The 15,632-nt window shown below is 52.6% G+C and overlaps 1 protein-coding gene across 2 annotated transcripts; it reads right to left on the reverse strand.

Annotated features, from left to right (window-relative positions):
• Positions 1–3,760: 3,760 nt before the first annotated feature.
• On the reverse strand, positions 3,761–15,424 carry LOC116950820 (uncharacterized). Of its 2 annotated transcripts, XM_076073160.1 has the most exons (11): positions 15,305–15,424; positions 13,079–13,249; positions 12,363–12,563; positions 11,557–11,727; positions 10,874–11,074; positions 9,916–10,083; positions 8,987–9,133; positions 5,165–5,320; positions 4,386–4,532; positions 4,112–4,166; positions 3,761–4,004 (listed from the first exon to the last, which is right to left on the reverse strand). In XM_076073160.1, the coding sequence occupies exons 1-11, from the start codon at positions 15,399–15,401 to the stop codon at positions 3,971–3,973; spliced, it is 1,548 nt and encodes a 515-aa protein (XP_075929275.1). In that variant the 5' UTR covers positions 15,402–15,424; the 3' UTR covers positions 3,761–3,970. The 2 variants fall into 2 exon arrangements, with proteins under 2 accessions (XP_075929275.1, XP_075929276.1); XM_076073161.1 differs by lacking the exon at positions 11,557–11,727.
• Positions 15,425–15,632: the final 208 nt, after the last annotated feature.

A 15,632-nucleotide genomic window follows, 5' to 3' on the forward strand; every position in this document is an offset into this window, starting at 1 on the left:
TCTCACCCACAACCTTGTTTTGCTTAAGGCATAAGTGAAGCCACTGAGCGGCCACCCTGCCACCCAATAACAACCATCACGAGACTGAGTCACGACACGGTCACTCACTCGCCTTTCAATGTGAAAAACAAATTTAATTCCCGGCGCCGTCGCTTGAAGCAGGGTGGACCAGCACAATTAATTATTGGCAATGGCTTTTGGACGAGGCAGCAGCGTAGGGCCGCGCCTCGTGAGGCAATCGGTGGACGCGAGGCAGCCGGGCGACTCTGCTGGACCGTGGTGGCAACTCGCCGGGACACGCCGGGCACTCCCATCCAGAGGGAGCCGACAAATGACTCGACCGCGGACTGCGTCTGTGCCACGTGGTCACCCTTAGTCCAGTGGTTCTTCTTCACCTTCACTGCACTACTTTGGTTCTCGATCGTAAACAGAACAAAAGTATGTTAATAAACACACAGGGTTTGATGACACAAAGTTGTTGTACTTACGTGCTCGTGCTCAATTTGTGTTTAGATGATTTACCTTCTCAAAAAATAATCTGGCCATGTCTCGCACCCACAGGGGGTGCATCACGCAGGCAACAGAACCACTGCCTTGGTCGATGGCCTTGCGCCGTACGGATGAGAGTGCCAATAGCCACTTGAAAGGCAAGTGACAAAGCGGTCTACGCTGGAGTCTCGTAATCGTCACGAGTTGTTTCACGGAACGCGTTCGTCCCTCCTCGTGTCAAGTCAATAGCTGAGTCACGGACGAACAGATCATACTTCACCGCATTCACGACGATAGGGCGACTCTGTGCGAGTGCCCAGTCGTGAAGGGGCGAGCTTGGTGGAGCGCAGCCAACTCTCCAGCTCTGCAGCCCGAGGGCGACTCATTCCCTGCACGTCGAGTCGCAGGAGGAACGTTGGCCACGCGCAGTGGCAAGCAGTGCTGAGAGACGATCACATCCACCCACTCGGCCCCACACGGGTCCAAATTAAAGGAGCTTAGGTGTCGCCCAGTGACTCCCGATTCAATGCAGGCTGACTTACCAGCTTCCGCGTCTAATTGGCACCACGCCTCCATAATCAGGAGATAATTATTGATCCAGCCCAATTAAGATTCAGCCCAATCGCACATCATAAGAACGTATATGAAGAAGACATGGAGCTATCGTGATGATCCTGGGTCACCATTGTCCGACATCACTACCAAGGGAAGCTGTCTCACTGTGTGCGACGATGTGCACGAGGCGCCTGTGCATGGGGGAGCTCAACACAACGCGTGACAGGGTCGGCGAGCTCCATGATAAACGGCGCGTCTCATCGCTCCCCTTATGGACGAGACGAAGGGAAGAGCAGCCCAGGAGGAGGAGAGATTCCCGAGTGGCTGCGTGATCGACCTGGTTCACGATCGGCGTACGAAGACAGCGCGGGGATTTGAGCGCTCGCATGGGTTCCGCCCAGAATCAGAATGTGTATTTATACAAGAACTCTATTTACGAACGAGTTCGGTTCTAGAAGTCCAACTTTACTCCTGTCCATACCAAACTTGTTGTACGGAATATACACTAAACACGGGGAATGGCTCTAAAAGTTGTATAATCTCCTGTACATGTAGATGCCACTAGTTCTTCGTGCTCTGCAGATGTAGATACCACCACTGACATCTAATGCGCGACGGTTGAACTTACGACTCTCGGTCCGAACAGGCAACTGGACATACGGACAGGTTTGTTCGTATCTCTGAAAGGTCGTAAGTCGATTTTTCGTAAATAGGGGAGTCCCTGTTCTGGAGAAATCTGATGAGCTATAAAGCTCAGGGGAGCCACTGAAGGGGAACAAGAGGCAGTGAGTGGAGAAGAGGCAAATCTATTCAAGGCCCAATTGAGTGACTGAAAAAAAGTCATGTAGCAGGTCTTTGACGGGAGTTGCCGATGCTGTTGGCGCCCCGCTGTTGCGCAAATGTATGTTGAACTTCTTTAGCACCGCACGTAGCCTACTTAAATAAAGGCGTCCTGGTTGTAGTTCCACCTTGGCTGTTATGTGTGGCTCTAAGATAGAGCGGGTGGGCCAAAACATAGCAATGCTGAAACATCACCTGCAAATTATTTAGGTGGGATCACACAGAGCAGCAGCAACATCGCCCCCTGCTGCGTAAACTTGGCAGTACCATTCTGAAAATAAGTGTCTGGAGACTCATAAGAGTTCTCCTGGACCAACGAGTGCAAAACACATTCCTGCGGAGGGAGCTGGTAGGAACGTTGGGTTGCTCGGTCAAAGGCCAGGGTCAACGGCGGAGTGGTGTATTCCACAAATATGCCCGACTGTGAGGGCGGGCACAAGCCGGCGTGAGTAGGTTAAACGTTGAGTTTTATAAGGGCACCACGGGGTGACCAGCCCCTCCCCACCCAGCCCCTCCCCACCCAGCCCCTCCCCACCCAGCCCCACCCCTCCCACCCCCCACCCTCCCCACCCAGCCCCTCCCCACCCTCCCCACCCAGCCCCTCCCCACCCTCCCCACCCCACCCAGCCCCACCCTCCCCACTCAGCCCCTCCCCACCCAGCCCCTCCCTCCCCACCCTCCCCTCTCCACCCCTCCCATTTTTGGATGCACGACGGACGGACGTACACAATAATCCCCTGTGGGCTGGTGTAACTAGGAGGTTCCTACCAGTATAACCAAGTAGATACATCCATCCTAAGTGAACAAAAGGTTATGAGACCTCCTTTTCCAGAAACAAGATATAGGAATAGGTTTGACCCTATTAACTGGCACAAAAACTGACACCTTTATTCAAGGCATCATGTTTGCAATAACCACAACACAAGCAGTCAAAATGCAAACCAAAAAGACAACTCTGATAATAATATGCACTGTCCTTGAATTTGATTGGTCCACACCCGAGACAGCTTTTCTTAGAGCCTAGTCTCCATTGGTGTTGGACCAGAAGACGCCAAAAGGCGTACAACTCAAAAAACAGCGCACTATCAGAGTATTGAGGGCTCGGGGTGAGCATTTACATTATGAGACCTCCTTTGCCAGAAACAAGATATAGGAATAGGTTTTACCCTTTTAACTGGCACAAAACTGACACCTTTATTCAAGGCATCATGTTTGCAATAACCACAACACAAGCAGTCAAAATGGTCCAACACCAATGGAGACTAGGCTCTAAGAAAAGCTGTCTCGGGTGTGGACCAATCAAATTCAAGGACAGTGCATATTATTATCAGAGTTGTCTTTTTTGTTTGCATTTTGACTGCTTGTGTTGTGGTTATTGCAAACATGATGCCTTGAATAAAGGTGTCAGTTTTTGTGCCAGTTAAAAGGGTAAAACCTATTCCTATGAACAAAAGGTTGTTCGATGTTTGATAACAACAGGCCCACCACCATTTGCCTTGGTAGCCGAGTCCAATGTCGCATGACCTCGGCTCGGCTTCACACTCGCCCCGCTCCTGCCACATGATGTATTGCACTGCAAGTATGTCGATTCGTGGATGCAAATTCGTGGTTGGAAAGGGATTACTGTACTTATTTTGTTTTCAGCTTAGGTTTAACTTTTTGATACAGTCTGTTTGGTGCTAACCAATGTAGCAGCTTTGTGTTCTACCTTCGCTGGCCAGTACACCAAGGGGTTTTACAAATATTGATTCCCTTCGAGGGGTACTGCGCAAATATGTGGAATATTCCGTGCTCGGGGTCACAGGAAGTGGGATGTTCTCTCCCGCGGCACCACAGAAGGCACAGCACGTACAAGGACGACACTGGGCCACTTGAACAGCATTCAGCACAAAGCACTTTTATTGGACAGCCAATGGGAGCTGTTGGATTGCCATCGCGAGCGGCTGCATCCAGACAGCCGGCACGAGCGAGCTCGGTCGCGTCATCGTGAAGCCCCAGAAACCAAACGATAGACGCTCTGCAGCGTGAACAAGAACAACAAAAACCACGTGGAGCTGCTCGGCGTGGACTCTACTCCTCCTTTGCATCAGACTCCACCTCCTTCCCGATCTGGTCTATCACTGCAAAATAAAACAATCAAGCGTAAGAAATAAATTTTTAAATCAACGACTCATGAGCAACAACTGGGCAGGTAGTCCCAGAGTGAAGCTGCAGCCCCCATCCCCACCTCGCTGGAGACTGTGGCGAGGCACCATCCGTCAGGTTGTCCAACCCCCTCTGAGCTTGGGTGGTACACGACGGGAATCCATCCAGCGGGAACACACAGACGCAATCGAATTGCTTCCCATCCCTAGTACATCTCATGATCATCATCAGTTGATTTCCAAATCGCATAAAGAACACAGGTGCACTCATTAGCTGCTATGAACTTCACAAAAATCGTCTCCATCTATCCCTGGTGATGGCGAGTGGTGGTGGTGGGGACGAGCGCCCAATCTCACCCAGATCTGGAGCAACGCAGCCAACCCCACACGGGACGCTGCAGCACTTCTGCTTGCCAGGGCAGTCGTCGTCACTCCTGCAGCCGTCGTTATAGCGGATGCAGACGATGGCCGAGAAGTTCCAGACCGGGCACGACCCAGCCTTCACTGAAACACGCACCACACAAGCACGAGGGGACGAGCAGATCGGGCATGAAGCCATTTTATACGGCAAATTGAAGCACATCTTGCCTGGGGGAGGTAAGAGCGGTGTCTGCAAAGAAAAATGCAAGAAAAAAAACATAAAATGTAGAGTTCAGACCTGTGCTAGTGTTATTGGACTCACAATTAACGCGATTAATTTAATTGTTAACTTAAATTGCAAACTCTCTACAAAAATGAGAAGCACGGAGAGGCAAGCATGGTATACGTTTGGAGTTCAAGATCCACGTGTAAGAGCTAGGATTAGAGAATGTGTTAGGAGACATCATTGACAAGTGGACGTGATGGCAAGTGGGCTTGCCATCATCCCTCCTAAAGAACACGCAACTAGACATGGCCAGTGGTCGAGACTAACGATGGAATGGCGCCCAAAGGAGGGAATGCGCCCAAGGTGATGTCCACCGTGGATAGTTGAGATCAGCCGATGGACTGTTGCTTCACAAGACGGTGAGAGTTGCCAAGGCCTTCATCCAGGAGTGCAAAGATCATGGCTGCTGATGCTAATGATGCCGCTAGCAGTGATGATGGCACGATCTTCCTTCTCTCAAGACTGGGAAATGATTGAGGCTGGCGCGTACCTGGTTTGATGCAGATCAGCTCGCAGCCCGTGTTGCAGCACTTCTCATTGTCCGGGCACTGCCAGTCCTGCTGGCATTGGTTGAGGTCTGGGCGGACCACGCATTTGATGCGCCTGATGGTGTCGATATACGGACAAAATCCGTTCTTGTTTTTGACTGAGAAAACAATCGCACAGCAACGAATAAGTCAGCAGCTGTACTCAACATTGCTTTCAAACAATAAGGAGATAACATTCTGCAACATCCACGTGACGAGTTTCATGGATGCATTGATTGATTAAAATCAGGTCAAGTTCTAGATATTCATCGAATCAGAAATTAATCGTGTGACTTTTGTACCTTGTTTGTATAAATGTCTAATTACATTTATTGAATTACCCAATTGCTTAAGGGGGTGTATGGGAGTGGTCAATGCAGTACTGGGGGTCCTCGATATACGTCGTCTTGATATACGCTGTTTCGTACTCACATCACCGACTTTTTTAAAGAACACAACGTAAAATCTCCCCCCATATATGTCGTTTTAGACTCGGTTCAGCCAAGCTGAGTCTAAAATATCGTGCGTGGGTGTGTAGTGGTTAGCACGCTGCGCGGCTAGCCCGGTGACCCCACTTCGATTCCTGCTCACGGCCAACACGAGTGACGATTATCGTTTTCGATGATAATTTTCGACTAAAATCAGCTGAACTCGGCTCTGGCAGGGGGTAGAGACAGAGACGTATTGTACAACTCGCGCGAGCGCCATCACCTTCTCAGTCCCATCGCCCCGTCACGTGCGTAGCTACGAGTGCTCATTGTAATCGGCGCGGACTTCATCGCTAAATATCATCGCAACCCTTAAACACAACTCATACACTCCACAAGTGAAGATGATGACAAATATAGGTTAAGGTAAAATCTTTAAAAAATGCTGTTCAAGATTCTGTGCCTTTTTACAATAAAAATGGTTTTCTGTTGGATTAAATTCTTTAAAATGTTTAAAATGTGTTTTCTACGAAAAAAAATAAAACGTGTTAAAGTGTACAGGGCTGCTGCGAAATGCTCATCATAATGGTTTTCAATGAAGTGTTTGATAAGTGTAAATGCTGTTTAAAGCTTCTTGAACTCAGAATTGGTTGTGTACATTGCGTTGTATGGAATAGTACAGGTACTGTACGTGGTTTTCTATACATGTAGAGTACATTTTGATTGCTAGGTAAGGTCCCTATCCCTACCTTCCATTGTTTTTTTATGGGAGAAATTTCCCCACTTTGCGTCGCATAGGCAATGTTTATCCTCTCACGGGCCCTATCCCCCCCCCCCCCCCCCCCATGAACAAATGTAGTGATACACAACACTTTAGTCTTCAATAAGTCTTTATTTCTTCCAGCACGAGACGCGGTTTTCAAAGATTCCCTTCACTCCAAGGGTCTCGAGCTCTCGCGTCCCCCCCCCCTTTATATATCCCACAAGCCCCTTTCTGGAAGGTTCCTTGACCCACTTTCCCTCCAGCCTATCACCTTCCACTTTCTCTAACGGATCCCAACCGACCTCCCTGTCAATCATCCCCAGTTTTCCACTCTTTCCATTTGTGTCTCTCCTCCAATCCCTTCAATTACCCTACCTCGAACCAATCCCCTTTCATGCCTGTTAAGTACCAATCAGAGGGCTTGTTGCTTCCTGATTAACTATGTCACGTGGTGTCCACCACGTCTGGTGAGTAACGTTCGTAGTGATACAACCTCTACACATGTATTCATTTGGGGGAAAAGTCCCCGTTATACATCGTTTCGGTATAAGTAGCAACTTTCCAGTCCCTAACCCTGACGTATTTCAGGGACCCCATGGAGCACTTCTGCCTTCAACTTACCCGCACCTCCATGGTGCGGGCGACTCTGGGATTTGGTCTCCAGTGCCTCCAAGCACACACCGCTGTACACCACACAGGGGTAACCGGCTAAACCAGGCGACGGTAGCTGGCAGGTGGACTTCTGCCATTCTTGCCCCCTGCCAGCATCTGAAAACTGGTGGCCAAAGGCAGACGAGACGCTCTCAACATACAAATGGAACGTTTGGCATCTCTGCACTGCAGGTATCCGTGCGGGGACTTGGACATCGTCTGCGGCGGACCCCAGCGTAGGTGGATTCAAGTCACCCGTGCCACCGCATCTCACTGGGGTCACGCAATGTGTGGGCTAACCCCAGTGCAGTGGCTACTGGCCGTATTCCTCACACGCTCAGCTCAGTACACCTCTGCAATTTTCTTCGGGTGTCCATCGCAAACGATGGTGACTGCGGAGGACATATAGCATTTTCCTGCATGCTGGTGGCATAAGAGCCCAGCCCTTGAGCGGAAGCATCGGCCGCACTGTGGGCAAGAGTTTCTCGTCTGCTGAATGGGCTTTGTGTTGTGGTGTTTCTGGTGTTGATGCTGAAAGGCTTTTTCTATTTTTTACTCAACCCTCTTGACCACTTCTCGACTGCTTACGGATAATTGACATTTCCTCCCATGTATACACATTGATATTGGCTGTCTTGAGGTGTCTTTTAAGGACGTTTTTGTCGCAGTTTTTGGCCACCAGGAACACGCTTATCCTCTTTGACTTCACCGTAAAGTAGGATTTTAGGAAGCCGATATTCTGCCATTCGAGTTACGTTCCCTGCACATCTCAACTGAGAGGAGGTAACTGTTGCCTCTACACTAGGAATTTTAGCTCTCGCCAGCACCGAGGTGCTTGAAATCGCAACTTGATCCTCATGATTTGTCTCAAATGTCTCAGCTGCAGGCTCATTAGTTTTTTCAGGTGTTGTCTGTATAGGGTCAGTGTCTAACATTTTCATACCGTGCTCGGACCAAAGACGCTTATTCAGGCGACCGAATGCCTTCGATGCAGCTTCAAAGTGCAATGTCGGTGTTTACAGAGTTGTCGTTTGACACGGTGCTTCCCAGGTAAGTGAACGAGTTCACACATTTGAGAGTTTCACCATTGACAAAATTATGTGGGTGATTGTTGATTAGTTTGTTTGTTGGTTGCAACTACATCTCAGTCTTACTTGTGTTGATTTTTAGCCCAAATCATTCCAGCTGTGAGAAACTTAGGCCGTGTCTTTGGCAACAATACGTTTTTGGACAAACTGTCCTCTAACTTTGGTGTTAGCATGTAGCCTAGGCAGATGAAACAGCTCGCCATCGCTCTGGGTTCATATATTTACACTCGGGGTTGTGAGCACTGCTGAACGTAAGAGGATAAAGAGGGTGGGGGCCAGCACATATCCCTGTTTCACTCCATGGCAAATGTGAAAACGGTCCGTCACATTTCCTGCGACCGATACCCAACCACTCAAGTTGTCATGAAACTGTCTGATGATGTTTACAAAGTGCTCTGGACATCCATAGGCTCTTATAACTTTCCAGAGTGTGTTTCTATGCACCGTGTTGAATGCCTTTAAGAAATCGACAAAAACCACAAACAGATCTTGGTGCTGCTCAGCCGCTGTTTTTGTCGTTCTGTAAGGGTGAAACTCTTGTGTGGTTTGTTAATCTTCCTGCACGAATACCACACTGATTCTCAGGGAGTACTCGCTCCGCTGTGACTTTCAGCCTATTTAGGCAAGGATCTTCCCTGCTATTGACAGAAGGGAGATACCACGATGGCTTCACCTGTTCAATTACTCGCTCGACTGCAGTACACAGTGAGTGCTGTTGAGACACGTTTGGCGGAGGATGCGAGTCACGCTGCTGCGGAGAGATCTAAAAATTACGGTGACGACGATGATAATGGTGATGATGGTGGCGAGGATGCCTTGACCTCCACTTGACTGTAACGATGGAGGATGGCGTACCGGGCTTTCTGCAGGCCGTCACGCAGCCCGTGTTGCAGCACTTTTGCTCCCCGGGGCACTGCCAGTCCTCGCTGCACTGCGGGGGTCTGAATGCGCAGCGGATGAGGCTGGTGTACACAAACGGACACTCGCCGGGCTTGGGTTTCCCTGAGAAAACAATCGCACGGCGTCAGACGACGATCCCCCGCGTAGCCTTAACAGACTATTGGGGCAATTGCTGTTAGTGAGTAGCACCTATGAAGGCTGGAAGGGCACACGAATGGGTGGGTGGTACCAACACCTAGGGGAGGCCCAGGACCAATTCAGATAATCATCGCTGGTGTTGGCTATAAGTGGGAATCGAACTCTGGTATCCGGGTTCGCAGCGTAGTTTGCTAACCCGTTATGCTTCCACTCCTCAGGGCCACATCACCAGCTGCACCTACGCAGCATGGCTCTCAAAGAACAGAAACACAAATCCATAACCTTCATCTTGGGGGTGCGACGACCCTTGGATTCCTCAGGTGACAACAGTCCTTAAGCTCGCAATGCGTCCGTCCAACCATGTGCGTACGAACATGTGCCTGTCGATGTGTACATGTGCCTGTCGATGTGTACACGTGCCTGTCGATGTGTACATGTGCCTGTCGATGTGTACACGTGCCTGTCGATGTGTACATGTGCCTGTCGACGTGCGCACCTTTTCCGTGATTCGCGGTGTGGCTGTACGCCGCTTGGTGATGCGCCCTCATCAGCGATGCCCAGTGGAACAGCAGTGACACTTTAGACACGTGTCATGTGTCCCTCTCTGTCCCCATGACCCTCTGTGTCCCCTGTTTCCCTTTGTGTCTCCCTGTCTCCCCATGCCCCGTGTTCCTCTGTGTCCCCATGTCCCCGCGTCCCTCTGCGTCTCCCTGTTTCCCCCCACGTCCCTCCCACGTCCCTCCCACCTGGCTTCACGTCTTCACAGCGATTCCCACACGAGTGCGGGCAGCACTTCTGGACGCCGGGGCATTCGCCGTCACCGCGGCAGCGGTCGTTCTTCCATATGCAGTATTGGATGTGGAAGGGGTCCGGTTCTCGACAGCACCCGGGTCTCACCTCTGGCTTCACTCTGCCTACACGCAGGCAAAGGGGGTGGGGGGGGGGGCACAGGGGTCACGGAGGGGGAGCACAGGGGTCATGGGGGCGGGAGGTGAGAACCGATCCTTCAGGCCAATAGAAGCCGACTAAGCCCGCCTGCTCCTCCTTCCATGTAGAGTTGATCATCAATTATCCGGCGCGATTGTACAGCTTCTAACATTATTCAGGGGTTCTGGTTCGATCCGGCAAAACCGCTCCAAGGGCTGTAACCAGTTCGGTGATCGGAACCATGTGTGTGACAAAAAAATGAGTTATACAGTACTTGATTTCAGTGTCAAATATTACATACCATACATTATACACTACATAAAACTTAAATAATGAAAATACTGTACGTATAATACATTTTTCATGACTAATCACTCCAGTAATAAAAACTGAAAATATACAGTGCGATCCCGGTGAACATTTCATGAAATTCGGCATTCTTCGGCAATTGATGAGCACGTAAATACGGTAACTTTTTACAGTAGGATATTTCGGATGTTTATTTATTCCAATTTCATAGTAAAAAAGTTGAAAACACAAGAAATATATACACATATACACCTAAAAACATGCTTTTACAGGAATCTGGGGAAAAAGTTACTTTTAAATAATTAAGTAAACACCCGACGTTTTTGAAAATCCGGCACGAAGCCGCCGGATATTCGACGACCTCCTGAATGACCCACCCCTCCACCGGTCCATCCCCACCGACGAGGGGACTGCTCGACAGCCCCAGGGGGCCGTTACAAACTCTCCCGTTGCTCACGCTCGCCTCACCCGGCTCCACTTGGATCGGCTTGAGAACCGGCAACGTTAAGCCGCTCGGCCCGAGGACCTGCGGGTCCACGCAGCTGTGGCCACAGCCGTTGCTGCAGCACTTCTGCTCCCCAGGGCAGCTGTCGTCGTCCGTGCACGCCTCGTCGCACGTTCCCATGGTGTCAGGAGGCAGCGTCGGGCAGGAGCCGGGCTTCACGGCCACTGTCGGAGAAATCGAATTGGAAGCATGGACATCGTCATCATGGTCAGGGCATTGTCACCCTGTCAGGGCACCGTCGCACAAAGGGGTCAAGGGGGCAGGGGATGAGAACCGATCCTTCAGACCAATAGAAGCCGACTACGCCCACCTGCTCCTCCTTACCATAAATGTCCCACCATATACAAATGTACAAGTATCCTTGAAAAAGAATTCCATCAGTTCCACGGCCTTCCTTCTAGGGCGGGAGTGCAATCATTTCAGCAGCCCGTCTGGAGCGGTCCCCAGGATGGGAACCCGCTCCCCGTCCATCCCCACCGCCACCCCCTCCTCCGCCCGCCCATCTCCACCACTCCGCCCACTCATCCCCACCGCTCCCAATCCCAACACTCTCCCCCCCACCGACGAGGGGACTGCTGGACACCCCCAGGGTGCCGTTACAAACTCTACCGACCGAGGTCCATCCCGTTGCTCACGCTCGCCTCACCCAGCTCTGCATCTTTCAGAATGAGATCCTCTGGCTGCACGCAGCTGTGGCCACAGCCGTTGCTGCAGCACTTCTGCTCCCCGGGGCAGCTCTCGTCGACCGTGCACGCCTCGTCGCACGTCCCCACGGCGTCAGGGGGCGGCGTAGGGCAGGAGCCGGGCTTCACGGCCACTGTCGGAGAAATCGATATGGAAACATCAACATCATCAGCCTGGCCAGGGCACCGTTGCCCTGGTCGGGGCACCGTCACCCTGGCCAGGGTAGCGTCACCCTGGTCAGGGCATCGTCACCCTGGTCAGGGCATCGTCACCCTGGTCGGGGCACCGTCACTCTGGTCGGGGCACCTTCACCCTGGTCGGGCACCGTCACCCTGGTCGGGGCACAGACACCCTGGCCAGGGCACCGTCACGCACAGTATCCTTTTTACTCATTCCCGCAGTCACACGGCCTTCTTTCTGGAGAAGGCGTTCCATCATTACAGCTGCCCATGTCTCCCTCTCATGTCAATCTACTCCCCTCCACGCACTCTCCTACCTCTCCCCTCTCATCTCACTCCACTCCCCTCCACGCACTCTCCTACCTCTCCCCTCTCATCTCACTCTACTCCCCTCCACGCACTCTCCTACCTCTCCCCTCTCATCTCACTCTACTCCCCTCCACGCACTCTCCTACCTCTCCCCTCTCATCTCACTTTACTCCCTTCCACACACTCTCCTGCCTCTCCCCTCTCATCTCACCGACGAGGGGACTGCTCGACAGCCCCAGGGGGCCGTTACAAACTCTCCCGTTGCTCACGCTCGCCTCACCCGGCTCCACTTGGATCGGCTTGAGAACCGGCAACGTTAAGCCACTCGGCCTGAGGACCTGCGGGTCCACGCAGCTGTGGCCACAGCCGTTGCTGCAGCACTTCTGCTCCCCAGGGCAGCTGTCGTCGTCCGTGCACGCCTCGTCGCACGTCCCCACGGTGTCAGGAGGCAGCGTTGGGCAGGAGCCGGGCTTCACGGGCACTGTCAGAGCAATCGAATTGGAAGCATGGACATCGTCATCATGGTCAGGGCATTGTCACCCTGGTCAGGGCACCGTCGCCCTGGTCAGGGCACCGTCGCACAAAGGAGTCAAGGGGGCAGGAGATGAGAACCGATCCTTCAGACCAATAGAAGCCGACTACGCCCACCTGCTCCTCCTTACCATAAATGTTCCACCATATACAAATGTACAAGTATCCTTGAAAAAGAATTCCATCAGTTCCACGGCCTTCCTTCTAGGGCGGGAGTGCAATCATTTCAGCTGCCCGTCTGGAGCGGTCCCCAGGATGGGAACCCGCTCCCCGTCCATCCCCACCGCTGCCCCCACCTCCGCCCGCCCATCTCCACCGCTCCGCCCACCCATCTCCACCGCTCCCGTCTCTACCTGCCAATCCCAACACTCTCCCCCCACCGACGAGGCGACTGCTGGACACCCCTAGGGTGCCGTTACAAACTCTACCGACCGTGGCCCATCCAGTTGCTCACGCTCGCCTCACCCAGCTCTGCATCTTTCAGAATGAGATCCTCTGGCTGCACGCAGCTGTGGCCACAGCCGTTGCTGCAGCACTTCTGCTCCCCGGGGCAGCTCTCGTCGACCGTGCACGCCTCGTCGCACGTCCCCACGGTGTCAGGGGGCAGCGTAGGGCAGGAGCCGGGCTTCACGGCCACTGTTTGGGGGGGGGGGGAAATGGAAGCACGGGCACCATCGCCCTGGTCAGGGTACTGTCGCCCTGGTCACGGCACCATCGCTCTGGTCACGACACCGTCGCCCTGGTGAGGACACACGAGCAGGCACGCGACCAGCAGGCAGAGACGCAGCGAGGGTCGCCCCAACCGAACAGAGGGCGCTGATCACCGCAGCGTTGTGCGGTACGAGGGCTGAGCCCGAGGCGAACCCGGGGCTACCTTGGCGGAGTGACGCTCGACTGACAAAGGCAAAGATCCCCCGCGTCGCCTTTCGCACAACGGAGCGTCTCGCCACGCACCGCCGTACTCACCGTCACTCTTTCCGCAGAAACATCTCCGACGTTCACTCGGCCCCTCCCCAAGATCTCTACTGGACATCGAATATTCACATCAGGCTGGAGAACGTCTCTCTTCCTTGCAGCGACAGTGGTGACTGGGCGAACTCAACACGGAGTCTCCGGCTTCACATTCTTCTCGAGTAGCCGATTCGGGCGGCCAAGACGCCGGCAGCGCTGATGGACATCGCTCAGTGATGGACATCGCTCGCGGGCCGTTTGGAATCGGAAGGTCTCATGTGGTCGTAGGCAGGGCCAGGTTAAGTTTAAGGGGGGCCCGCGGCTCTCATTCTTTGGAGAGGAGGCCTTAGTTGTGCAATCAGTTCCTTGCCTTGACTACTTCACCATCACCCATGCCCGATAATACCAAACACCTCCACTGTTATTTACCTCGGTCAATTCAGCTCCGGATCTGTAAATGTGATACACGCATTGTGAAGCCAAATCAACGTTAGAGAGAAAATATTCTGTCGTAACACGACAATAAACGCCGCCATTCACCGCTAAGCAGCAATGATGTCAGTACAGCGCTTGTACCAAGCTAGGTACACGTTGAGGCCACGCGAAGTGTGGAAGGCTCGCCGACAGGTCACGTAAAATACCCAGGTTTCATGTGTTGACTGCCTGAGATGACTGGCAGATGCACCACCTGCGCATCCTGATCTGCCACCTCTCTGCGTTTTAGTTACCTGACTCTCCGCTCGCTATTGTGAGCGTCGCCCCTTTAACCTCTGCTGTGGTTGGAGGATGACTGCCTCCAACTTCCCAGTAGCGTCCTTCACGAGCATCCTCCACAGAGGAGTGGCATCTTTTCATCAGCTGCGTAATTCTGTGTGGAAGCTACCTGGCCTGTCGCTCCACGCGAAGCTTCGGGTTTTCTCTGCCATAGTTATGCCCTCCCTTCTCCATGCTTGAGAAGCGTGGATCCCTCCAATCGATCATCTGCACCTGTTATAAATAGTCAAGCTGACCTGCCTACGATCCATCCTGGTTTTAACCAGGCGGGATTGTGTGAGGAGCTCGCAGATCCTTGAAAGATCTGAACAGTCTCATCACGAGCTTCTCCGGGAGGCAAGGCTGCGTTGGCTGGGCGATGTAGCCCGCATGCCCAGCCAATTAAAGCACAATCTGCTTTTTTTTGGCTGGAGATAGGGGGCTAAATGGGCGAGGCACGGGCTGAAGAAGCGATGGTACGGGAGGATGTGGAGCTGAGTGGACTTGCTTAAGACCAGCACCATGTCGTAGTGACACACACACACGGACATTGTGGCTTCAGTCACCAGATTAGGCTGCCTCTAAAGTGGATCTAAGTGCCGCAGTTTCGCTGTTCACCGTCATTACAGGGAGGGTTGCGTTGCTTCGAGCCCCCAGAAATGTGATGCCTGGGGACTGCAGCCCCGAGCTCCCATGAGTTTGTTCCTCTGATGTATCTTTCTCGACAGTGATTCCTCAATTTCATTCCTATTTAATGTCTGCCGTAAGAGCCCTCTGATTCCACCAGCTCATGAGAGGCGCTGTACAATGGTAACGGGCGAGTGTTGTCAATGCGTTGCATGCACCTCTGCTCTAACGTGACACACACTATCTCTGCTGCGACATCACACAACGATCTCCAACAACAACACATCCGATTATCACGGTTGGCTACATACCGAGCGAAGGATTGTCAACATACAACAGAACAGCAGCAGTCGCACTCACCTGCTGACGGTGACTGCAGAAGCAGCAGCTGCAGCATCGCGATCATCATCGGCAGAGCAAGCCGGGACGAAGCAGAGACCCGAACCATCGTCATCATCGTGGTGAAGGCGTCTGCTGCTGCTGCTGCAGGTTCCTGCAGATTTATAGAGCTGCTCTGCCCCCCCTCTCCAACCTCCCCTCCCCCCTCCTCCACCTCCTCCATCCTCATCCTCTCCCACCTCTCCTCCCTCCTCCTCCAACCTCCTCTCGCTCGTCCCCCCTCCCACCACCCCGGCCACTCACCCGCTCACCCCAAGAGTGGAGCACAAGACAAAGATCCCCCGTATAG

Source organism: Petromyzon marinus, chromosome 40 (assembly GCF_048934315.1).
Source record: "Petromyzon marinus isolate PM22_M1 ecotype Great Lakes invasive population chromosome 40, UKy_Petmar_22M1.pri1.0, whole genome shotgun sequence".
NCBI classification, from domain to species: Eukaryota; Metazoa; Chordata; class Hyperoartia; order Petromyzontiformes; family Petromyzontidae; genus Petromyzon; species Petromyzon marinus.

Coding starts and splice junctions, on each gene's coding strand:
- LOC116950820 (XM_076073160.1), bottom strand. CDS start 15,401: ATGATGACGATGGTTCGGGTCTCTGCTTCGTCCCGGCTTGCTCTGCCG. Junction 12,564..13,078: donor TCTGAAAGATGCAGAGCTGG/GTGAGGCGAGCG, acceptor TTGCTCTGACAG/TGCCCGTGAAGCCCGGCTCC. Junction 11,728..12,362: donor GCCGATCCAAGTGGAGCCGG/GTGAGGCGAGCG, acceptor TTTCTCCGACAG/TGGCCGTGAAGCCCGGCTCC.